Genomic DNA, 26,062 nt, shown 5'->3' with positions numbered 1-26,062 from the left:
CTTACCCTTCTGCAAAATAACATCTTAAAGCCTTATGCGGTTTGCTGCTCTTAACTGGTCTCCCAACCTGGTCAGACTAGTCTGTTGACTGGTTTTAGATGGGTTTTGGACACTTAAACTGGTCATCTTAAACTTGCTAAACCAGCGTAAGTTTAAACTAGTGGTTCTCAACCAGGGGCCCGGGGTCCACTAGGGGGCCCCAGCAAACTTCCAAAGGGGCCTCAAGATTATTTAAAATCATTTAAAATAAGACAAAACAAGCATAAAATAACATAAAACAACTATGAAACAAGATATTTCTATAATTCACCCCCTCAGTGACTGTTTAATTTTTCTTTGAAGGACCTGGATTCTCACGGTCTTGAGAAAAAAAGAAGAAAAAAAAAATTGATACATGAGCTAATTTTGGGTGATTTATAGCCCTGGATATGGCATGCAAATACAATTTTAGAATTCCATGGGCATCTTAAATATTTTATACATATAATATATCCTTATACAGTAAATCATAAACAACTGGAAAAGTCATGGAGGCTTTTTGGAGTCAAAAAGATTGAAAACCAACCACTGGTTTAAATGGGTTTTAACCCTTGCTGGTTCTCCAGCATGAAAAAGAGCATCCTGGGCTTTTCTGTAATATCAACGGTTGGGTATAAAATATTGATATATTAACCGTGCTGGTCTTAACTTAAGGGTAAGTAAAAGCTTTATATTTATATAGCACTTTTCATTTTTATTTATAAAGTCTTTTATATATATAATGTTTAAGACAAACCTGGGGCCAGATTCACAAATTCATAAGAAATGTTAGAATTTGTAAGAATGTTATTATGAACAGTTCTTGGAATTCTTAAGAAGTTCTTAGATATTTTCTTAGGAATTATTATTTATTTTCTTAATAAGAAATTGACAAATTGGAGGATCTCAGTGGGATAAATTGTATGAGGAAAGGGTTTAAGGAAATCATGAGGAGCTGCAGTAATGTAGCCTCTTAAGACTCAACCCCTCAGCGTCTACATACACACACACGCACTAGTCCTCCAGCATTAGTGACTGCATGCGAGTGTGGGACAGACTCTACCCTCCCACGGCCGTTCTGCGCCAACAAGAAGGAGTTTATTCAACGTCCCGCTGCTGATTTCTATTTGTTTGTCACTAACTGCGTATCTACTCACGTCTTAGGAATGCCATGGCTACTCAGAATAACCAGGATTACTTCAGGTCGGTCAGCAGCGAGTCCACCACATACATGATGGTTCCGGCAAACGGCCGTGGTCGAGACTCGCCGTCAAAGTTATGGATCGCAATGGTCGTGATCGTGGTGGTTGTGCTGCAAATAGCCTCCACCACCGGACTCTTTGTCTACTTAAACATGTCTTTATCGCAGGTAAGCAATCTTTTAAAAAGTTGCACTGATTATTTTCTTGTCGCTATCAGATGAACAGGCCGTGACTTAAAACTTAGTGAGTTTCGTGCCACCTTGTATTTTTTGGGCATCACAGGCGCTTTCGGGGCGATGGCGCGTTCAAAACCCAGTGCACTGCCTAGACAGCATGTTTACTCGTGTTTTCTGTGTCCATGATCCCCCAAAATGTAGTCAAGGTAGGCAGCACACTAAGTTTTTAACACCCGATCAGACCAAGTCTGCAACAGAAGACAAACTAAGTTGCAAATCGGTGATGTATCACTTTATAGTCCAAGATACAGAGAGAAGATACAGAGAGAATGCTACTAGGTTTAAATGCATTAACATAGTCAAAGGAAGCAAAGCATTGTGATGGGAAAGATGGTTTATTTCTTGTAATTTAATCTGATTATTTACTGTTTTGTGAGGAGGACTGACATGAAGAAGGCTCAGAATCCACAAATAATCAACATGATTCAGATCAAAATGACTTCAGACGAATCAAATCACATTTGATGTGTGCTCTTGGGTATTCTTCTAAAAGCTAAAATAAATAAATAAAAACAACAATTATGATAAAATACAAAAAAAAAAAAAAAATGTCTGAACAAAATTTCTAAAATAAAAAACAGTGTGATTAGTAAGACTCCAGATTGTTAACAGAATGAATTAAATATGCAAACCTGCACATGAACTCAACAAAAACATGATTGCCAAATCAAAATACTGCTACAATGAAGCTGTGTACTTGTTTTGCAACATTGTATTGTGTTGGAAACACTTCAAAAGTTTCTATGCATGCTTTACTGCCTGGATGTCATGAATCAGCACAATACATAGACATAGTGTTAATGAAATACTCACAGCAGCATACAATACAACATAAACATTCTATGAATCAGAATCACCATGTTGAGATTATTGGATCCTGTTGAATATCAATAAACTCTGAACCCATATTAGGGTTATTTCATAGTCAAATATCACAAAAATGTCTTAAAGGATTAGTTCACTTTCAAATTAAAATTTCCTGATAATTTACTCACCCCCATGTCATCCAAGATGTTCATGTCTTTCTTCTTCAGTCAAAAAGAAATTAAGGTTTTTGATGAAAACATTCCAGGATTTTTCTCCATATAGTGGACTTCAATGGAGCCCAAAAGGTTGAAGGTCAAAATTACAGTTTACAGCGATCCCAGACGAGAAATAAGGGTCTTATCTAGACGAACCATCGCTCATTTTCTAAAAAAAAAAAAGTAAAATTTTATACGTTTTAACCATAAATGCTCATCTTGAACTAGCTCTCTTCTTCTTCTCTATTTGAATTCCAGCAGTGTAGACACTGCTAAGTGTATTACTGCCCTCCACAGGTCAAAGTTTGAATTAAATTGTCATATACAATGTACTAGTGCAAGTATATAACAATTAGTTCAATCTTTAACCTGTGGAGGGCAGTAATACACTTAGCAGTGTCTGCTAGGGCTGCTTTCAAATGGAGCGGCATTTAATAGACAGAGCCGTAGATCACTGACAAGCTACGCAATATCGCGTTCATTATTGCAGATGAATCGCCTTCGATAATGAACGCGATATTGCGTAGCTTGTCAGCGAACTACGGCTCTGTCTATTAAATGCCGCTCCATTTGAAAGCAGGTGATGGCGATTTAGCGGTAATCAGGGAACCGGCTTTACTGACGAAATGCGCGTGACAATCGCATGCGATATATCGCCCAGCCCTAGTGTCTACACTGCTGGAATTAGTTCAAGAGCTAGTTCAAGATGAGCATTTATGGTTAAAACGTTTAAAATTTTTGTTTTTGTTTTTTTAGAAAATGAGCGACGGTTTCTCTAGATAAGACTCGTATTCCTCGTCTGGGATCGCGTAGAACGCTTTGAAGCTGCACTGAAACTGTAATTTGGACCTTCAACCGTTTGGTGTCTATTGAAGTCCACTATATGGAGAATAATCCTGTAATGTTTTCATCAAAAACCTTAATTTGTTTTCGACTGAAGAAAGAAAGACATGAACATCTTGGATGACATGGGGGTGTGTAAATTATAAGGAAATTTTAATTTGAAAGTGAACTAATCCTTTAAGTTACTACCTAGGCTGTAATACTCGCAATATAAAACTGCCCTTTGATCAGCAAAGTCTGTAAAACAATAGCGCTCGGTGAGATAAGATTGTTTCGAATAAACCCTCTACCTCTGCGGGGAAAAAGAAAGTGAAGTTTCTGCGAGACTGTAAACACAACAGAGAGGATAACGGCAGAAGCTCCCACGCAAGTCATCACCGTTGAAATTACACAGAGTTCCGGCTGACCTATTTATAAGTAACTACGATTGACAAAATTCTTTTAGATTAGGTGTTGAACTGTCTGGTGCCTGCTTTTGGGACAGCAGTTTGCAGTTCATACTGTATTCTTGTAGTTCTAGACTGGCCCCTCGTCAACAATAACAGAAATTCATTGTAAAGCAATACCCTGCGAGCAAATGTTTGTCTCCTCTCAGGCTCCCCATGGTAAACCTCCCGTGACATTTGCCATTGCCAAGATCCACAACGTCTCACTCTCTCACCCTCTTGTTTTCCCCTCTCCTTCACGTTTGGTCTTTATTCTTTTATTCTATGGTCTTCTCATTCTCACTGTAATATCATGCTTTTTATGTAGAACATATAATTACATCTAATCGTGGCTGCTTTTCTCTGATAATTCTTTGCGGTTTCAAGTTATGTTATGTTTGCCAGGCCCGAAGAAGGCATGGATTGTTTCAAGCGTTACACACACCGTTCAGCCTTAAATTATTGGACAACTGTTTAAATTTCACTGATATAAAGTGACGTTCTACATTTTATAATTTGTCATCCTGCGTCTAAATTGATTAGATAGCAAAGAGTAGCATTTTATTTTTCGTCTTGGCTAAATAAATTAAACTAGGCCAAGCAATGATTCACCTCTCGGCATAAATCTTGCGTAACATACAAGATGCTGACGTTTCTAATAAATCTGAGAAGGGTTTGAAATATCTCCTGGCCTATTTCAAAGGCCCTGGATATGATGAAGTTTCAGTCATACATGAACGAAAAGCCGTAGGAAAATATTTTCAAGGATTAAACATCACCGTGGTGTTTGCTGAAGGATTAAAGATATTTTTTTATTCCAGAGGGACGTCATCAATTCGACACAATGACTGAAAAGGCAAGAAGAAAAGAATTGAGCTATTGAGTGAGAATGCGCTGAAAATAAAGACACAGATGCACTTATTTTCTCTCTCTCACACATACACAGCTGTTGCCTAATGAACATTCTTCAGCACTAACATAAATATCCTGTGCTCATCTTGGTGCTCTGGCCAGATGGGATGCTCACAGTGTTGTCCTAAAAGACGAGTAAACACCTCCGATTATCAGAGCCTGAAAGAACAAACAAAGCCCTGGTTTACACCACCAGGACGGCTAATAAACAATGCTAGTCCCTCATTTGGGACCATTAGCACGGTAATGAAAACTCTGCGGACTGAGAGATTTAGGGACATTTTATCTGTCTTTATTTGACATATGATCAGATTTAATGTAAAAAGGGCCTTTTCTTGAGTTAAACTAAGTTCGTAATTACTTCAATCTGTCCATGTCATGTTTAATTTCTGTTTTAATTATATGCAGAGAAAAACAAAACAAATCCTGCTTCTCAGAAGTGTTTAGATATTCTTGCAGGACGAAACGTCTGTTAGGGCCCCATTTGGATCGGGAAAATAAGCCGGAGTCCACTGACAGGCACGTAGTTAGTATTCTGGAAGTGTAACATTCAGTCGGACAGAGCAGAACGGGATGGCGATGGCCCGAGACTTCATAGAACACCCAGAGGGACTTTAAAAATGCATCACAATGGACTCTTAATAAGGCCTGGCTTCATTGGCCATTTACCAGAGATTTATGATCCAATGAGAAAAGCCAAGACAAAGGTGATTATGAGAAAATAAAAGGATAGTTACCCTTGGAAACCGGGGCTTTTGCCACACAATGGCAAGGGTCATTGTAATGTCGAATGTTTGTATGTACAGGTGTGTACTAGAAGGCAGATGGCATGCTGAGTATGCACTCTATATCACTAACTTTAACTCGTTGTTTGTTTCACTCTTGTTCGCTTGCAGTCATGTGCTAATTTTAGAGAAACTCGTCATTGAGAGGAAAGCACCTACTGAACTTGTTTGCATACTTTTCATTGTGTGAGTCTAAATAAATCTCAAACTTTGCTCAAAAAGGGGGTTCCTTTCTTACCGTGACACGATTTGTTGCTTTTAGAGACTAGTCGACCCAAGGCCACGGCATTTCTTTCTATTGCCAAGACAGGTTTTGACTTCTGTGTGGTCTTGTAGAGAAGGAAAGAGAAAGAGTGCGATCTCCTCAGAGTTTGTTCTTTGCCAAATGCACAAATTGAATATTTGGCTGGAGTTTCCTTTGAAGACCTGCTTAGACTTGTTGCCCTCTGGGAACTCATCCGAAGTTGCAGAGCTTCAGCCCTCGCAGATCATTTAGATCCCAACCAACTTTCAGGCTGCTTTCCTTTCTTTGAGACCACAGGGGGGAACTAGAAAAAACATACACATGGATCAGGGATAGGCGAAGAAGAGAGAAGCGAGAGGAAGGGTGAGACGTTATGGTGAGATACAGAGACAGAGAGCCCCTGGCATGGATTTAAGTTACATGCCTGGTTTCTCTTATTTAATCCTTTCCCAAAAAAGCAATGGATGTGGAGTGAAGCAGAAAGTTCAGTGGTGGCTTCTTTTCCCCAGCTACAGAAATCAGGGCTAACACTGATGCATTGTTCCCTACTTCCTGCTGCCCTCGACTGGGATCAGAAACCCTCCTGAGTGCCACTAGCCACACTACCAATGACTCAATACCACCGTCTATGTTGATTTGACTTATTTTACAGTGCGTGGTTTTTGTGAGTTGGCCCATCTGCGAACGATTACGTATAGCAATACTGTTGGAGTTTACACGTATTAGGGTGTAGCAGCGTTGACCCAGAGTTGCTTAAGTTATTTGGTGTAACTCATGATGACAACTGATCAATTGCTGGCTCACACTTATCCACACCCTGGACAGTACTTCAGATTCCAGGGCACGTGTAACTGACCCATTTCTATGAGAGGAATAGCAGGAAGTAGGCACTTACGAGACAAGAAGTTGTTTACAGTTATGAAGATTATGAAGATTTTGAACATGTACATGCAAGCACAAGATATGACACATCAGATAAACTGGGTTTACCATGACCTGTCAGAAGACGTTTCTGTTTTCCTGGTAAAAGTAGTGCAGATGGCTAGCTATAGCTCAGGTGGTAAATATAACTTATAGGAGTTATAAAGCAACCCCTATTTAGAACATTTTACCAGCAATATTTGTTAAGGTACTGAGTAACTAAAAATGAACAGTACTTTTACAGCATTTATTCATTTTAACATATATTCATAGCTCACTGCTGGTCTCATCACAAAAGAATGATCCACTTTTATGACAGTAAAGACTTTTTACATTGGTCAAAAAAAATCTATTTTAAATAAATGCTGTTCTTTTGAACTTTCTGTTTATCAGAGAATTTTGAAATCTAGTGCATTTTTCTTTAAACGTTTTTTATTAATATTTTGCTCATTAAACATTTTTCTGTGCAAAAGAACGCAAATATGCAACATGAATCCAACACAATGCAAAACATTACTGAGTGATTAGTTTGTCATTTTTAACTCATTCTGATGCTTTCAAAACTATTTGACAAAACCTGTATATTAGCCAGATGAAATCAGCCATTATATTGGCCATGTTGAATACATCACTGAAAGGCAAATGCTTAAAGGATTAGTTCACTTTCAAATAAAATTTTCCTGATAATTTACTCACCCTCATGTCATCCAAGATGTTCATGTCTTTCTTTCGTCATTCAAAAAGAAATTAAGGTTTTTGATGAAAACATTCCAGGATTATTTTCCTTATAGTGGACTTCAATGGCCTCCAAACGGTTGAAGGTCAAAATTACAGTTTCATTGCAGCTTCAAAGGGCTTTAAACAATACCAGACGAGGAATAAGGGTCTTATCTAGAGAAACGATCGATTATTTTCGAAAAAAAATACAACTGTATATGCTTTATAAACACAAATTATCACCTTGCAAGTGCTTCCGCTTTCCGTATTCTTCAAAAAGCTTACGCTGTATGTCCTACGCCTTCCCTATTCAACTTACGGAACGAACGCAGCGGCAGTTTCGTTTTTTTTTCCGTAAGTAGAATAGGGAAGTGGACTAATCCTTTAAGTTTGCAAAAACAGATGTACAAGATAAATAAAAGTAAAACTTGTTTATATATATATATATATATATATATATATATATATATATATATATATATATACACATACACACACACACACACACACAATTAATACACTTTGTACAACATGTTCATTGTTTGTTCATGAAACCTAATGCAGTCAGTAATGTTAACGAATTGAACCGTATGGTAAAGTGCTACCCAAACTAGCCTTTTTTCTAGCTGTACTTTTCTCGTTTTATACATACTTTTAGTCATTTTATTGTGTTGATCCAGGACCAGCCCAAGCTTACCCATGAGACAAAACCGCAAACGGGTTGTCGATCAATGCATATGAACAAGTCTGGAGAAATTGCAAAACTGGTCTCAGATCAGTCTTGAGCTCTTCGGAGCACAGCTCCGCTCAATATGGGGGACTCTCATTACCTGCCTGACTCGCTTTGAAAACCGTAACGCGGCAAGAGTTAACTAAACACCTTCTTGCTGCCAAGCTCTGCCTGCAACTGAAGAGTCATTAAGAGCTTTGGCGGACCGTGACTCAAGCCTTCGAAACTGCGCACAGTGATTCTTAACTGGCAACATATATTTCTTGGAGCGGCTCCGGGTTTCTGAACAGGGACAGAAAGAGAGAGAGAAAGAGACTGAAAATAGAGCAAGGTTTTCAGTGAAAGGTCATTTGAAGTACCTCATTATGTAGGACATACCTCTCCAGCTGGCTCAAGGTCTTTGAGCTGAACTTGTACCCCATTGGCTTTCCATAGCAAGCCCCATTGCAGATGTCCTCATCTACTTTCCAGGAAAGGGTCAAGAGGAATATGTGCCCTTTTTTTGATCTTCAGCCTATGCTCCGGCCTTGAGCAGATTGTTTCCTCATTGAGCATGCCTTCAGCCCCCTTTTTCCCAATTTGCTTCCTACACTAAAGTGCTGTTCTCATTGTTCCTTAGGATGACGTGGCATTCAAACCACATTATAATTTACAGATTATGGGGTTGTGATTTGGACTTGTGTTCTAATTCTCATCCTATTGGCAGGTTAAGAGTCAGGGGGTTACAGAAGAGCTGCGGTGCCTGGGCTTGCTTAATGCCCTGGATAAAGACCGGGACATTCCCGAAGACCTGGCCCAACTGTTTGGAGAGCCTTGCATCAAACTAGCTGAGGGTATCAAGGCCTATATTTCCAAGGTGAGTTCAAGTCTCTATTTGATTTTACTTGTTGCTCAACATTCTGCCTTCATTTGTCTGGTTATCTGTCGAGGCATGCCGCGTCTTAATAACAAGCTATTAAAAACATCATCTGCCTTTTCAATGCATGGGCACAATTGTAGACAACAGTTGCAAGTGAAGTTCCTCACAGCATGAAGCAGCTTGCCATTACCATAAATGTGTTCTGGCAAGTGATTACAATCGCCTAAGGGAAGAAAAGTGGATGGTTTAGTCATGGGAGAGTTTTTCAGGCATTTATGCTTGTATATGCAGCATTGTAGAGGGTGACTCACCCCCTTGTCCTGATCATGAACCAATCTAGCAGTCAGAGCACAGATTTGAAGGAAATGGCTCGGTTTTCCCCTGGCGTGGCTGGTTATCCCTTCAGCATCCAGCTTTTTCCCTTCACAGACTTCCAGTGGTTTTTACATTAATAAAACTGACATGTTTGGAAGCCTAGGGCTTGGTTTTAGAAGAAGTCTCATTCTAAAGGTGATTGGACTTGCAAAGCATCAAGTAAAGTCAAACACTTATTTACATTATATACACTACCTTTCGTTTGGGCTCGGTATGATTTTTTAAAATGTGTTTAAAAAAAACAAGGCTGCATTTATTTGTTCAAAAATACAGTAAAAAGCATTACAATAATAAAAAAAAAAAACTCTTAATGAAATTCATTCCTGTGATGGTAAAGCTGAATTTTCAGCATCATTACGCCAGTCTTCAGTGTCACATGATCTTTCAGAAATCATTCTAATATGCTTATTTGGTGCTCAAGCAATATTTCTTATTATGATCAATGTTGAAAACAGTTGTACTGCTTAATATTTATGTGGAAACCATGTTACATTTTTTTCTGTGTTCTTTAATGAATAGAGAGTTCAAAAGAGCAGCATCTATCTGAAAAAATAGATATATTTTTAAATATAAAAGTCTTTACTGTCACTTTTGGTCAACTTTGATCAATTTAATGTATCCTTGTTGAATACAAATATTAATTTCTTTTAAAAAAATCTTACTGACCTTAAACTTTTGATCGCTAGATAACCAGTAAATGGATGATATTAAAATGTAATACTATTTTTTCTAAATAAATTAAAATTAAAACATGCACAATTATATATTCATTATCCACCAACAGAAAGTTTCGGCAGATTACTGTTTTGGTACCAATATATTGTGCATCCCCACTTGATTTTATCCATCAGAGACAAACTGAATAAATAGCTATTTGGCTATTGGTTAATATTATCCAGTAGCTAACATGGAGTAAGTAAGATCAGCAGAAAAGTAAAAGTTATTTAGAAGAGAAGGAAATTCTTTTTTGAAACAACACACACTAATGAATCATTTACAATAAAACCAGGAAACATTTGTTTAGAAAGAAAACAGGGTTCATTTTGACTTCAATTCAAGCATTTTGCATTATGGTGTTGGAATTCCTAAATGCCATTGTTTGATTAATTTTCCGTGCCACCCCTTTGTTTACCCAAGTCTCTCAGCTCCGGGAATATGTTATCAGATTTTATGGAGCATGTCTACCCCGTCCTACCCCTTTGCCCCCCTATGCGCAACAGTCTGTGCGTACCGTCAAATCTTTCACTACTAATTGAGTGAGGCTGCAAACAATTTATTGCCACTCAGAGACAGAGGCATTTGCCTCTTAATTAAAAACACATGCGCCACTTCTGAGAGATGCAATTATGGTGCGCTAAAGAATTCCCTGATCATGCTAGGGGATCAGTCAGTGGAAAAAGTAAACAAATAATGGAGAGTTTTGCCAGAACATATGGGCAGACTGTATGTGAGACCCAAAATACATAAAGAGAGAAAAATAATGTCTATGTGCATGTGTCTGCATGCATATTCACACATCACTACGAATGAGAGTGAGGTTCAGATTTAGATGAAGACAGAAGAAATTTACACAAAGAGAAAGAAACAGGCCGAACAAGCACACGCCGTGGCTTTGGGCTCTTTTCCAGCTTCATGTCAGCACAGAGGTAAAGCACACAGAAAAAGAATGAGAGGATAAGGAGGATCGAGAGAGTGCCTTCACAGCGAAGGCAGGGAATGAGTGAGTGAGGAGAGATGAAGGAAATGCATGTTTCTGAAGCAAAGACCTTCAGAATCCAGAGAATGCCAGAACACCTGGTAGTTATTATGGAGGACTCAAAAAAAAAAGCAAACAGAGAAGTCATACGTCCTCCAGATTTTCGAATTTAGCCAGACTCAGAACACAAGCGGCGTACAGACATGAAGTATACGAAAACCACTGACCATTGTTACTCCTTGACTTTCCATGGCCCTTGTTGAACTTTGATGTGACGCATACAGTGGGTACGGAAAGTATTCTGACCCCCTTAAATTTTTCACTCTTTGTTATACTGCAGCCATTTGCTAAAATCATTTAAGTTCATTTTTTTTCCTCATTAATGTACACACAGCACCCCATATTGACAGAAAAACACAGAATTGTTGACATTTTTGCAGATTTATTAAAAAAGAAAAACTGAAATATCACATAGTTGTAAGTATTCAGACCCTTTGCTGTGACACTCATATATTTAACTCAGGTGCTGTCCATTTCTTCTGATCATCCTTGAGATGGTTCTACACCTTCATTTGAGTCCAGCTGTGTTTGATTATACTGATTGGACTTGATTAGGAAAGCCACACGCCTGTCTATATAAGACCTTACAGCTCACAGTGCATGTCAGAGCAAATGAGAATCATGAGGTCAAAGGAACTGCCTGAAGAGCTCAGAGACAGAATTGTGGCAAGGCACAGATCTGGCCAAGGTTACAAAAAAATTTCTGCTGCACTTAAGACTCCTAAAAGCACAGTGGCCTCCATAATCCTTAAATAGAAGACGTTTGAGACAACCAGAACCCTTCCTAGAGCTGGCCGTCCGGCCAAACTGAGCTATCGGGGGAGAAAAGCCTTGGTGAGAGAGGTAAAGAAGAACCCAAAGATCACTGTGGCTGAGCTCCAGAGATGCAGTCGGGAGATGGAATAAAGTTGTAGAAAGTCAACCATCACTGCAGCCCTCCACCAGTCGGGGCTTTATGGCAGAGTGGCCCGACGGAAGTCTCTCCTCAGTGCAAGACACATGAAAGCCCGCATGGAGTTTGCCAAGATGGTGAGAAATAAGATTCTCTGGTCTGATGAGACCAAGATAGAACTTTTTGGCCTTAATTCTAAGCGGTATGTGTGGAGAAAACCAGGCACTGCTCATCACCTGTCCAATACAGTCCCACCAGTGAAGCATGGTGGTGGCAGCATCATGCTGTGGGGGTGTTTTTCAGCTGCAGGGACAGGACGACTGGTTGCAATCGAGGGAAAGATGAATGCGGCCAAGTACAGGGATATCCTGGACGAAAACCTTCTCCAGAGTGCTCAGGACCTCAGACTGGGCCGAAGGTTTACCTTCCAACAAGACAATGACCCTAAGCACACAGCTAAAATAACGAAGGAGTGGCTTCACAACAACTCCGTGACTGTTCTTGAATGGCCCAGCCAGAGCCCTGACTTAAACCCAATTGAGCATCTCTGGAGAGACCTAAAAATGGCTGTCCACCAATGTTTGCCATCCAACCTGACAGAACTGGAGAGGATCTGCAAGGAGGAATGGCAGAGGATCCCCAAATCCAGGTGTGAAAAACTTGTTGCATCTTTCCCAAAAAGACTCATGGCTGTATTAGATCAAAAGGGTGCTTCTACTAAATACTGAGCAAAGGGTCTGAATACTTAGGACCATGTGATATTTCAGTTTTTCTTTTTTAATAAATCTGCAAAAATGTCAACAATTCTGTGTTTTTCTGTCAATATGGGGTGCTGTGTGTACATTAATGAGGAAAAAAAAAAGAACTTAAATGATTTTAGCAAATGGCTGCAATATAACAAAGAGTGAAAAATTTAAGGGGGTCTGAATACTTTCCGTACCCACTGTAAGAGCGACTGCACAGCTAACAAGAGTGAAACCCTGCAAGAGTTTGGCTAATTCACCAAACAGATGACTGCGTCCACAGAGAATCACGCAGGCTCACATGCAGAAACCCTAACACAAGTCAACAAATCAAAAGACACTAAAACATCCCGACCAGAATAGATACGATCCAGCCCAGAAATAATATCAGCATTCCAAGGAATATTATATCCTCAAACTGCACCTGAACAGGACCCCGCAGCAGCCACTTGATATCCCTAAATCCCTCATCAGTTTCCCACAAAGCTAAATGGGATGTTTTGTCCCCATTCTCCATTGGTCTCGGATTCTCCTAATGACTCATTAGATGAGGAAGCATCTCGTCTTCGGTCTCACATCCGCCACCGAGGCAGCGCTGCATCACCACCGGCGTCTCAAACAGATTTATGATGAAAGCAGTGATCATACTCGGGGCATTCCGCCAGCCGCAATGTTTTTCGCCAGCCTCAGAACAAACACAAAGGCCATCTCTGTCTGCCCTCTAACCTTTATCTTCTGCATGATCATAGCTCAAGGACTGATTTCGATGATGTGGTTGGTTTTACTACATGCGGTTTGTTTGGATGGATGAATGTATTGTTTGTTTCATAAAACTTCGGGAAACTGCTAGCTTGTGGACGCGGAACGGGTTTGGTAACAAGTGAACACGAAATTTGCTAGAATGAAAAGAAAGAAAAAGACAAAGTTAATAAAGTAATAAAGGCTGGTCCAGTTGGTGTTCTCATGTTGCTCTGCATGGAGTACACGATAGCTCGCCTCCTGCCAAATATGTGCTGAGCTCTCAAAGCTGGTATTACTTAGAGTCAAATTTCAACGAGTGCTCCACAGCGACCTTCCGTCTAAAAAGAGAGAGAGAGAGAAAGAAACCGAGATTAATTCGGATTTAAAGCCTCGGAAGTCTTCAAGCCCATTTTCCACAACAAAATAGAGACTGTCTGAGACTTCTTTAACACCTCATTAAGTGTCACTGTGGCAGAGATCCCTGACGAGAGCGAGAGCAAGGAAGACACAGGCACAAACAGAACTAACACTGACTGCTGTTTTTAAAGTGCAGGGTAGGGGGTTGCACCAGCTGTTTGTAAGACTTAAGACCCAAATGCAGTTCACACAAATCATGCTCTCACTGATGTAATTCAGTCTGTCATATTGCTGGCAGACCAATTGCATTGCACACTCCTGGTTGGAAGATTTCATAAATAATCAGTTTATACAAATTGGTTGCATTTGATTTAAGTGTAATTCACATTTTTAGTGGTTGTAATTTAGTTCTCATTTATTGTACAACTAGGCTAGGCTGTAACTTACGCACAGCTTGTGCAACCAGCCCCAGGTGAGTAGATACAGACATTTACGGGGGGGGGAACAGAGAGAGATTAATTCTCACAGGGCTTAAGGTCAGATCCAGGAGACTGTTGTGCTCTATAGGGGCCGACCTCAGACGGCAGCCAAGAATGGCAGGAAACAACTTGTAAGCATATACACACACCCCATTCATTCAAAGGCCATAACAGGCGTGCACTGATTTTATCCAGCAGAGAGACTGTGTGTGTACAGTATGTGTTTGTGTCTATCATTACTGTGGGTTATTAGCCTGACTCACACAGAGCAAAGTCTAGCGCTCTGGGATTTATTGTTGAGTGAAAAGGTGATTGAAGTGACGTGTAAGAAAGCAACAAGGAAAGCAACAGTTATTTATTAATAATCCTCCTGGAGGAAGAGAACGCGCTGTGCTTCAGTTTCTTAACGGCAGAGCAAACTCTGGCACTGGCGGCCGCATTAAAGTATTGGATTGCCGTCTTGACTAAGCTCAGCCGGAGAGGACGCTAATGGCTTTCTTCACACCCTGTGTGCATGCACTCACCTGATTCCTGCTCTATGAATGGAGCAAAAATCTTCATCGGCCACACTCCTTTTTTGGCACACGGGTGAAGGGGCCAAAGGTTTACTGCTGGGTGTGTTTATTGTTATTGTTGTGGTCTTTGTATGGGTCTGTTCTCTGCCCTCCACCTTCTGAACTCTGTTTTGTTTTCCATAAACAGATTGCGCACACACTTTAAATAGGCCTCACTGACAAATGCTTGTGTGAAGGATCCTTATTGGAATATCTGTCATAAATGAGAACTAATCCAAAAGGAACATAATGGGATCAACTAAGAATCCCATAAGATCTTCCTGGATTAACTAAAATTCCAACAGGAGTTTTCAATTCTTAATTGATTTGTACAGCCCTATAGAATATTGTGTATTCTGACTGGACAGTTAAAGGAAATTGCGCTTGGAGGAAAAGGATTTTTAAAATCCTGAAATATTTTCTTTAAATTCTTTTTGGAGTCACATGTTTGTTTTGTGTTTCCTAAATTTGCTTTGGGATCTTTTTGCAGTGTCCTAGCAAGAGTCCCAACAAATGCCTACTATCCACCCAAAACACCCAGCAACTGCATAGCAACACCTTAGCAACCACCCAGAACATCATAGCAACTACATAACAACACTCTAGCAACCACCCATTTGCAATGTCCTAGTAACCACCCCAAACACCCTAGTAACTTGCAGAGTCCTCTATCTATCTATCTATCTATCTATCTATCTATCTATCTATCTATCTATCTATCTATCTATCTATCTATCGTGTCCTAGCAACTATCTAGAACACCCTATCAACGGCATAGCAACACCTTAGCAACCACCCAGAGCACCCTAGCAGATACCTAGCAACAGCCTAGAATACCCAAGCCTCCAGCTTTTTGCACTGTCCTAGTATCCACCCCAAACACCCTAGCAACCACTCAGAACACCCTAGCAGAACACCCTAGCAACCACCCAGAATACTCTAGCATCAATCCATCTTTCTGCAATATACTAGCGTCTATCCCAAACACCCTAGTAACCATCTTCCTAGCAACAGTCCAGAACACCATTATAGCAACCCTCTAGCAACCGCCCAGAACACCCTAGCAACTGCATAGTAACACCCTAGCATCCATCCATCTTTCTGTAATATACTAGCATCTATCCCAAACACCCTAGTAACCATCTTCCTAGCAACAGTCCAGAACACCATTATGGCAACCCTCTAGCAACCACCCAGAACACCCTAGCAACTGCATAGTAACACCCTAACATCCATCCATCTTTCTGTAATATACTAGCATCTATCCCAAACACCCTAGTAACCATCTTCCTAGCAACAGTCCAGAACACCATTATAGCAACCCTCTAGCAACCGCCCAGAACACCCTAGCAACTGCATAGTAACACCCTAGCATCCATCCATCTTTCTGTAATATACTAGCATCTATCCCAAACACCCTAGTAACCATCTTCCTAGCAACAGTCCAGAACACCATTATAGCAACCCTCTAGCAACCACCCAGAACACCCTAGCAATTGCATAGCCTATCCATTTATATATCTAAAAATTAATTTAAATCAAAGCAGTAAAGACGATAATAATTATGAAGAAAAAAATGGAATGATTTGTATTAATCCATCTTGTTCTCTTTTTCCTTCTCGTTTTCTCTGATATGCAGCATGTACAATAACATACTCGTAAAACAGCCTTTATCTGCTCTGTATGTGAGACGTGGAATTGATTTCAGGATAATTTACCAGAATTTAAAGTAAAAAGGGGAACGTTTTGGTCAGAAATCTATCTCTGCTGTGGCCTGGGTGAGATTATGTCACGTTATAAAGCCTGCAGGCGCTCGTCTGTCTGATGAATGGAGAGAAGAGAGAAAGAGAGCGCCAAGAACAACAGAGACTCCACCACACACTCACTCTTGGATGATGCCAGACAGAGAGGGACTGGGGAGGTAGGGACAGAGAGAGAGAGAGAGAGAGAGAAAGGAGCGAGGAAACGGAATAAACTTATTCCTTAAGAAGAAAAAAAAACATCTTGTTTTATCAAACACAGACATCTTAGATTTATAAATGTATGTAGACTCAAATAGATTGTAAAACGTACATGCCAAACTTTATATTTGTCTTGACCCTGGCAATTAAAGTGGTGTTTAACCTTTATCCAAGAAGTATTTATGAAGGTGGAAAGAAAATGTGAGGAGAGGTTAAAACCAGCCTGAGGGAGTTGTGTTAATCATGATGACTTGTTACTTAGTAGTTTTTTAAAATCCGCACAGCTTTATGGAATATATATTTTTCACCACTTTCTTGATGACACTCTCTGTTTGGTATTTTTTGCTGAATGGTATTAATGCAGTGATTCATTCACTGATACATTGTGAACAAATCATCAAGATTTTTTTTTTTTCAATTAGTTTAATTTAGTTCAATCAGATGGTGTTTGGAACATATTACCCATGAGCTGAGGCTTGCCCGAGGCAGTGGACATGAGCCAGTAATCAGAGTGTTTTTAGTTCAAGACCCAGTCAGTGGAACTTATGATCTGGATACTGGAGTTTGACTGGTTGAAATATGGCCGTCACAGACTACTGAAAAACTGCCCTTTAAAAAGGTGACCTTAAAAACTATTCTTAGTCGTTTCGTACATTGGCTGACTCTCCAGATTAGCACACTGTAAACATTTCTGTCCTTAGAAACTGCTGTCTTCAAAGGCTGAAAAATAAAAATTTTATAGCAGAAAAGTTTCTGTAATAAAATGGATGATTAACTTATGTTGCTGTTTTGTAACTTGAGGTAAACTTTAACCACAGTCATCTGCCTTTGAGACAAGAAACAGAAAACAAAAAGGAGGAAAAACATGAACTGAATCATCTAGTTTCGCATTCCTGTTAACAATCTAGATTTTGAGTCGTCATCATATGTCACTCGGTTGCCTCTACTAATGGAACTTTCTTTTTTCTTTTTTCTTTTTGCCACAGGTTACAGACAGTATCATCTCCAAACAGGCTTTACATGGTGAGTATACGACCAGTCATCATTTCACTACAATTGCCCTAAATCACAATGATACCAGGAACAATGACAAAAATAGACAACAAAAGACAATGCAGTTCAAAGAACAGGTTAATCTTTGCACAACACCAATTAATATTTTATGATGTATTTGAATGTGCTGACTGTCTACTGTCCGTCTCTTCCTCAGAAGCAAGAGCCATGCCCCATTCATATAATACATCAGGGTCAAAGTTCATGACCACAGTGACACAGAGGCCATCAGCCCACCTGACCCTTGGCAGCCTACCAGGTGAGCCTGTGTGTGTTTGTGTGCACCATTGGAATGTGGAATGTTTGGACATACCACTTGAGGGGAACATAATCAGTGACAGGAAATATAATATATAAAACTTACATTTAGATATTTGACTTACCAATGACAAAGTGTTTACTGCACACAAAGGCATACTGAGTGTCAGGATCTCAGAATTTACCCATTCAGACAGACTTTTACAGTTCGGTAGCTTATAAAAACGTGTCACACAGCAGCTTTTAGGCATTGTTCTTTTTTTGTTATAAGTCAAAAATGACGAGGAGGCAGCTTCACGCAATACAAAGTCAATGGAGAGGGTTGGATTGTTTCCCCCCCCGGTGTGGGCGTGGCCTATGTCTCTATAAATCCTATGGAGCCCCGCCCGAACTTGACATGCAGGAAAAAATAGAGTACCTCAGAGATTACATGTTTTTGTAGGCAAAACCCGGAAGCGAGTTAGCATTTTAGGACTTCCGGTTCCATCGCCCTAAAGTCTATGGGTTTTTTTAATGGGTTTTTGCTAAATCGCCTGAAATAAGGTCTGTGGTTAACAAAGCCTCTAAATATTTTCACGTTTTGATCTATGACATAAAACACACCAGTTATAACCCGCTTGTGATTTTTTAAACCTTTATTGTGTCTTAAAAACGGCGGTTGCTAACAAGTTGCTAAAAGGGACTACTTCCTTTGGCGGGGATTTTAGACATCATCATGACAAACAGGACATTTGGACAGCATTTCTCATGAAAAAGTGGATAAGTATTCATACACGGCGCAGATCATAATCAGCTAGCATGTTTTTAAATAAAGTTTGAGGAAGCTTGGTTGTGGTGACGCTGATCCGCGACCATGGTGTGCTGTAGTCCGTTTATAGCCTACTGTTAGCTTTTTATATCTGACGACTTTATTTAGGCTTCAAAATGTATAAATGTAGTGTTAACTTGTAAAGATTATCTTGATAGACAAAACGTGTAAGTGTCATAACCCTTTGTTAAACACAGAGCTTATTTTTTGCGATTTTCCAAAAGTCTATGGGAAAAATGCATAGGCTTTCGTGCGCCGCTAACTTCCGGGTTGGCCTACAAAAACACCTCATCTCTGAGGTACTCTATAGTAGGTTAAATCGTGCGCACAATTTACTTTTTTCCTTGCGTGTCATGTGCGGGGCTCCATAAGTGTATGTTTCCTCCTCAGTAACACAAAAGTGCAGTTTGCATTTCCCCGCGATGCATTTAGAGCTGCAGTTTGACTACGAACACATATGGGAAATATCACTGTGACAATATTTAATATGTTTTTTTTATCTATAATATTTTATAGACATATTTCATATAATCTATTGCTCTAAACATGAAACAGCACCATTTATGTGCACATATTTCATGTATTTTCAAATGAAATATATATGTGCAGATAAGGACACCGATTCAGCCTTACGTCTTATCATAATCGCAGTGACATGCTGATGACAATATTCTGATAGACAGAAGACAATGTAGACCGAAAATTCAAAGAACAATGGACAAAAAAGTAACTGTCTTTATTGTTTCTGGGTTAAACTGATGACTGTCGTCTGTCCGTTCAGAGACTGTAGTGCTTGTATACGTGATGAAAATATTAGAAGATTTAAATGTTCTTCCGTTATTGCCCCTCGTTTGTTGCGTCATAGAATTATATTTTTAAAACACATCAAGATGCTGTTTTTCCCTCTGCTCATATGTTAATATTCATTATTCTGTATAATGAGTGTGTTGTTGGTCTGTGTTTTATTGGTTGTTGTCTCCCTTCCCCCACTCTACACTTTTCCACAGTTTTACACACCCATTTTTCAAGACTTTTTCCAGCTCTAGGTGTGAACAACAGGGCTAAAACAGTGGGGTTTCATGACACTTTAAATGTGCCCTTCGTGTACATGACCCATCCATCCTGCTAGGCAGTGTTAGAGCTTCCCTGAGTCAAAAAAATAAAAGCCTGGCAAACAGCTGCATAGAAGAAACTGATTATAAAACAGCCTGAAATTGTTTAGTTATTTAGCTACAGCAAAATAATATCACTAAATATCCCAAAATCTTGTTTGTTCCTTTGAAGTTCTGCTACTCGGATCAAAGTCCTATTGACTGCATGCATGCCAGGGGAAAAAATGAGATTTATTCAGTCACGCATCTCAGAAGGAAATGAAACCGAGTCAAACCAGCTTTGTTTCTGGAAAGGAAGTCATGAGTCTGATCATTAAACTGCAAGGGGGTACAAGGACACTTTTCTTTCTTTTTTTTTTTTTTTTTTACACATGTATGCATTATTCACAAACCAGTGCTTACACAGTGCTCGATGGATGATGGATCATGAACACGCACTACAAAAATTGCACATGCCATTAACTTCAAAAAGTCAAAATTGTTTAATCCTTGGGAACATCTATATTACCCATCATAGTGGGCTTTCCTACATATCTGTGTTTTTCTTTATCACTTTTGTCAGAAGAATGGCCCTTTAAAAACTTTTTGAAGCAGTGAATCAAAGAGCAGGTCTAGCGTGTTAATGATCTTTTTTGAGGAATGTGGCTCATTGTGTTTGAGGAACACGCCGCCTGCTCCTCCATGTCCTCTACACCTCCCTTCCTCCCCAGCCTCTCTCTCTCTCTGTTCTTCGATTTTTCACTCTGTCCATGACTTCCTCTCCTGTGCAGCCATACCTTCCTGTTCTGATCTCTCCTGTACTCCTAAGACAATCCACCAATCTTTCATTCCTCCCTTTTACCTTTTGAATTATGTGCCTCGGCACCTGCTCCTTGTTTCAGAACAGTTATTCAATATTTACTACTGAATATTTTGGGCTTTGGTTTGTGAATCAGTATATTTAATTGTGCATGCCATTTTTACATTTAGAATAACTTTATGTGAGTATTAAGTGACAGCAATGGTAATCTTTATAATAATAATTCAATAACATTGTTAAATCTTTAGTAAATCTCATAACGAATTATCATTTTTTTATACTGTACATTTATAATGTGATGTCTGAACAATTGATTTTAGTTTTCGCTGATTTATTTTTTATTTATTTAACCAAAATAGTATTGAGCTTTAATATCAAGAATTTATTGGTTATTAGCCATACCATGAAAATAATTAGCAGCTTATCATTATCAGCCAAAAATGTAATATCAGTGCATCCCACATATTCATGTTTTTACATGATTCATCAGTATGTTATTCTGAAAATGAAAAGATTTGGCTTTAAAGGATTAGTTCACTTTCAAATAAAATTTTCCTGATAATTTACTCACCCCCATGTCATCCAAGATGTTCATGTCTTTCTTTCTTCAGTCGAAAAGAAATCAAGGTTTTTGATGAAACTTGGATTATTCTCCATATAGTGGACTTCAATGGAGCCCAAACGGTTGAAGGTCAAAATTACAGTTTCAGTGCAGCTTCAAAGGGCTTTAAACGATATCAGACGAGGAATAAGGGTCTTATCTAGCAAAACGATCGGTCATTTTCGAAAAAAATACAACTGTATATGCTTTATAAACACAAATTATCGTCTTGCACGTGCTTCGGCTTTCCGTATTCTTCAAAAAGCTTACGCTGTATGTCCTACGCCTTCCCTATTCTACTTACAGAATGAACACGGCGCAAGTTTCGTTTTTTTCCGTAAGTAGAATAGGGATGTTTTCATCAAAAACCTAAATTTCTTTTCGACTGAAGAAAGAAAGACATGAACATCTTGGATGATATGGGGGTAAAATTATTAGTAAATTATAATAATTAATATAGTAAATTATGAGGAAAATTTTATTTAAAAGTGTACTAATCCTTTAATGTTGGTTAAAGTAATAGAGATTATGACAATAAAAGCAAGTAATTATAGATTTCAAAAAGAATAGCTCCATTTTAGTTTGTAACACTCACATTTCACAAGCCAATCGCTTCCCGACGGATGAAAGATCTGCCCTACATTTTTGTTTTGTTCAGTATTATTTTAGCATTATCTCTATTATAATATTATTTATTATAATATTTATATTTGGAATTACCTTTTTTGTTTTCAGTTTTCATTTAAATTTCAAAGGTGCTAAAGAGGATGTTTTGTTTTATACATTTTTGCAATATTACTTGAAACTTCTTTACTAACTGATAAAAGACTATTTATTAGGTGCACTGAAAGTAATAATATTAATATACATCATCTGTGCACGAAGTAGGGCCTTAAAAACATCAGCCAATCGTTTACGCGATTGGCCCCCTGGCTTGTCAATCACTGCCATGACGTTCCTTGTGAGAGACGTGCGCGGCTACGCGCTCCAGTAACTTTGCACACTCTACAGGCGCCGCATGCAATGTTTTTGTCAGGAGACAGGAGTAACAACTGCAGATTATGAGTTACCTGCGGTGAGTCCGACATAATGAATCCACTAACACGACACAGCGAATGCCGGTGGTAAACACTCGTGTTCCAATACTCGTGCACGAGTTGGCAGGGACCCAAATGTCCCTCGAAATGAGTCCCTCGAAATGAGCTGTGAAGGAGGGGGGTTGTTCTTACGCATGCGCTCATTTCAAAAACTCACTAACAGTCTTTGGTTTCTCAGTCGACGAAAAGATCCTCTTTAGCACCTTTAATTCAAGTTTTAGTAATTGTGATATGTGCGTTGTATGTTCTTGTTATGTGCTGAAGCTGAACATCAAAAAACTCATTCATTCAAAAATACATCACTTTATAGAAATAAAACGGTTTGCGAATGCCGTTTTATGCTCACTCACATGGGTCAAACTCTGCTTCTGGAAGGACACTGTCCTGCAGAGTGTAGCTCCAAAACACCTGCCTGGAACTTTCTAGTGATCCTGAAGATCTTGATTAGCTGGGTCATGTGTGTTTAATTAGGGTTGAAGCTAAAGTTTGACAGTTTGACAGCTCTGTGCTAACCGAAAGTCCGTCTCCTGCCTTTTTCTCAGGTGGCGCTCAGTACTCCACCCCTCAAGCAGACCTGCACCAGTCCTGCCGCCATCCTGTACGTTCCTGGGCCAACCAGAGCTTCGGCGCCCATCTACACAACATGACACTGGCCAACGGGCGCCTTCGCGTACCCCAAGACGGCCGCTACTACCTGTACTCCCAAGTGTACTTCCGCTACCCCTCTCCCAGCGAGGGGGATCAAAACAGCGTGAGCCACCAGCTGGTCCAATGCATCTATAAGAAAACTTCCTACCTGAGGCCGATTCAGCTGCTGAAGGGAGTGGGGACCAAATGTTGGGCTCCAGATGCAGAATATGCCCTTCACTCAGTGTACCAGGGCGGCCTGTTTGAGCTGCGAGCGGGCGACGAGGTCTTCGTGTCCGTCTCGTCTCCTACAATGGTGTACGGCGAGGACTCTTCTAGCTATTTCGGAGCTTTCCGTCTGGATCTGTAAGAGCACGTCTGGATCGGGACTACATTACACCCACTGGGTGGACGGTTTTGAGGCTGCGACCCAAAGAGAAAAGACTCATTTCATCGTTCAAATTTCCTTTCTTTAAGACTTTGAATATGTGAAGGATGCATGAATGAGAGACATTTCGGACAAGGTTATTTCTTTTATAGACAGAGGAATGTATGTATATTTCTACAAATCACATAAAATATGTGAATCTTTGAAACGGTAGCAAAACAATCAACAGGAGAGACAAAAACTCACACAAAGTGAATATGTGCCACTGTTGTATACAGTTTGATGTGTGAAATCCACTTGCTCTCGTCCGCTGGAGGGGAATATTTTTGTGTACAGTGGATCTAAAACAGAGATATGAGAAGAGAATGATGACAGTGGGAATGTGGAAAGAAAGAAAGATGAGATGGGAAGTATGCAGCTCTACCAGCCTCAAAAGGAGCATACTGGCAGGTTGCAGTACTGCGGAATTCTCCCCATCCTGTCGGACCAGCGGAGCAGCATGCCCGGACAAGAAAATGACCTAAAAAAGTTCACACGCACATATAAACACAGAGGAATTCAGCTTGTTGCATTTGAAAACACTCATACTCCTGAGTATTTATGGCTTCCACACATGAAGAACGCAGCGATAAGATAAAAACACATACGTTTAGTCTCAGACACAAATCACTTTTACAAGTCTCCCTCTGCTGTCTGGTCCGGGGTGCAGGAGGAAGTACTGTCAGGGAGAGACACGTGCTCCCATGCTCACGTGGTCCAGGCCAAACAAAAGGTTAAATAAACACTACGACACACGGTTTGTTGAAATGTCGCGCCCATATAATGCTTTATTTTTTCTAGCATTACACACACATACAAAACACACCCTAAGTGCCCTGAAAAACACTTTTCTGATAAGATGTGCTTCATACTTTCATCTCTTTCTCTATGTGGTTGGTTGGTTAAACCTGTGTATATAATTGTATTTAATACGGAATCATGAGGTTTGGAATTAAATGTATGAGCGTTGTGATGTTCTTGCATGAAAATCCCACAAAACGGGCCTCCCGCTGTTAACGGAAAAGCCGTGACGCTCTCCAAATGAAACGACACTGTGAATCTTAATACAAGCCTGTTTTTTCTGAGGAAAAAGTGTTTGTTTGAAGGAGGAGAGGGTGGGTAAATGATCAAGTGCTGTCACAATGGTGTATCTGAGCGCAAACGCAAACATTGTAAACCGCAAGCGTGTTTTCTTCTCTCTGGACTCTGCCCCAGTTTTTACTGATAAAGTCAGTGAGGAAGAGGGCCCCTGCCAAGACAGTGCCTTAAATCACATTATACAGCGAGAGTGATTGAGCCAAGACTCTTTGTGGCATTTAGCTATGGACATAATGTTAGTTATACCACACATTACAAAACTTCATTCCGCCTGACTCTTATCTGCAATTTGTCTGGATTCAGAAACTTGGACGTTGATTTAATCCAGTCGGGGAGAACAAGTTATTCTTCTGCAGGTTTATGCTTTTGATGCAAATGCATTTCTTTTAACTGGTATAACATGCTGCGATGCCAAAATGTCCCCATACACGGTGCCTTTTTAGGTGTAGAGAATGTGACATCAGATACCACTAGGTTTTGCATGTGTAAATGTGCATTTAGGTTCTCATTATGCACTGATCTGAGAACAATAGCTTTTATCATACATTGCTAACAACATCATACACAGCGAAATCCCTAGAGTTAAATGAACTCTGCTCAGAGTACTTATGGCCCCTCTCTATATAGTGTTAAAGTTAAATAGAGTTAAAGTTAATGAGATAATTAAGCAATTAATAAGGCTGTGACTTAAGGCAGTTCTTGTGTTTCTCTTTTCTTCAGTGATTCTGCTTGTTAACAGCAGGTGTTCATCACTAATGCACAATCATCACTTAATTAATTGCTTCATTATCTCATTAACTTTAACTCTGCTTCAGTGTTGCTTTAACACTATTTAGAGAGGGACCATATGTAATCTGAGCAGAGTTGATTTAACTCTGGAGATTTTGCTGTGTACTGCATTGACTTGCATTGTTTAAAAAGCATTCTTTAAAATGTATTCTGTGTTTTGCAGAAGAAAGAAAGTCATACAGGTTTGTTACAAAATGAGGGAAAATAAATGGAAGAATTCACATTTTTGGACTTTGTGAACTTTCCCCAAAGGAGTCTGGATAATCCCACTAATTCGCACTAACCGAGCTTATTATCCCAGTCAATCTGCTCTGGCCCGTCCAGGGTCTTGTGTGAGTGCGCACGTGTGTAAACAACTTGAAATATGTACCTATCTGTACAACATGGAGGTTGGTGGGGGTTAGTGGGGTGAGGGGTGGCCAGGAAAGAGAAATATGGCTGAATTCCTTCGGATCTAGACGGATTACAGCATGACTTGCCCTCTGAACCACAAAGAACCACAATGTGAACACAGAAGACAAATGTACGTTAGGTGCGTATATACGCGAGTGTGTTTTTTAATTAATTGCTTGACTGGTTTCTAAAACGGTGGATATGATGGTTTGCATACTTACTATAAAT

General features: G+C 39.7%; 1 protein-coding gene across 1 annotated transcript; it reads left to right on the top strand.

Annotated features, from left to right (window-relative positions):
• Positions 1-1,017: 1,017 nt before the first annotated feature.
• tnfsf10l (TNF superfamily member 10, like) lies at positions 1,018-24,897 on the top strand. Its single transcript, XM_048183832.1, has 5 exons — positions 1,018-1,387; positions 8,762-8,911; positions 17,759-17,795; positions 17,983-18,084; positions 23,043-24,897. Exons 1-5 carry the CDS (start codon positions 1,190-1,192, stop codon positions 23,495-23,497), a joined length of 942 nt encoding a protein of 313 aa, XP_048039789.1. The 5' UTR covers positions 1,018-1,189; the 3' UTR covers positions 23,498-24,897.
• The last annotated feature ends 1,165 nt before the right edge of the window (positions 24,898-26,062 follow it).

This window comes from Megalobrama amblycephala, linkage group LG3 (genome assembly GCF_018812025.1).
Source record: "Megalobrama amblycephala isolate DHTTF-2021 linkage group LG3, ASM1881202v1, whole genome shotgun sequence".
Lineage (NCBI taxonomy): Eukaryota > Metazoa > Chordata > Actinopteri > Cypriniformes > Xenocyprididae > Megalobrama > Megalobrama amblycephala.
The sequence above is the reverse complement of the archived record's forward strand: the minus strand, read 5'-3'. Positions and strand labels throughout refer to the sequence as shown.

Coding starts and splice junctions, on each gene's coding strand:
- tnfsf10l (XM_048183832.1), top strand. CDS start 1,190: ATGGCTACTCAGAATAACCAGGATTACTTCAGGTCGGTCAGCAGCGAG. Junction 17,796..17,982: donor CTCCAAACAGGCTTTACATG/GTGAGTATACGA, acceptor TCTCTTCCTCAG/AAGCAAGAGCCATGCCCCAT. Junction 18,085..23,042: donor GACCCTTGGCAGCCTACCAG/GTGAGCCTGTGT, acceptor CCTTTTTCTCAG/GTGGCGCTCAGTACTCCACC.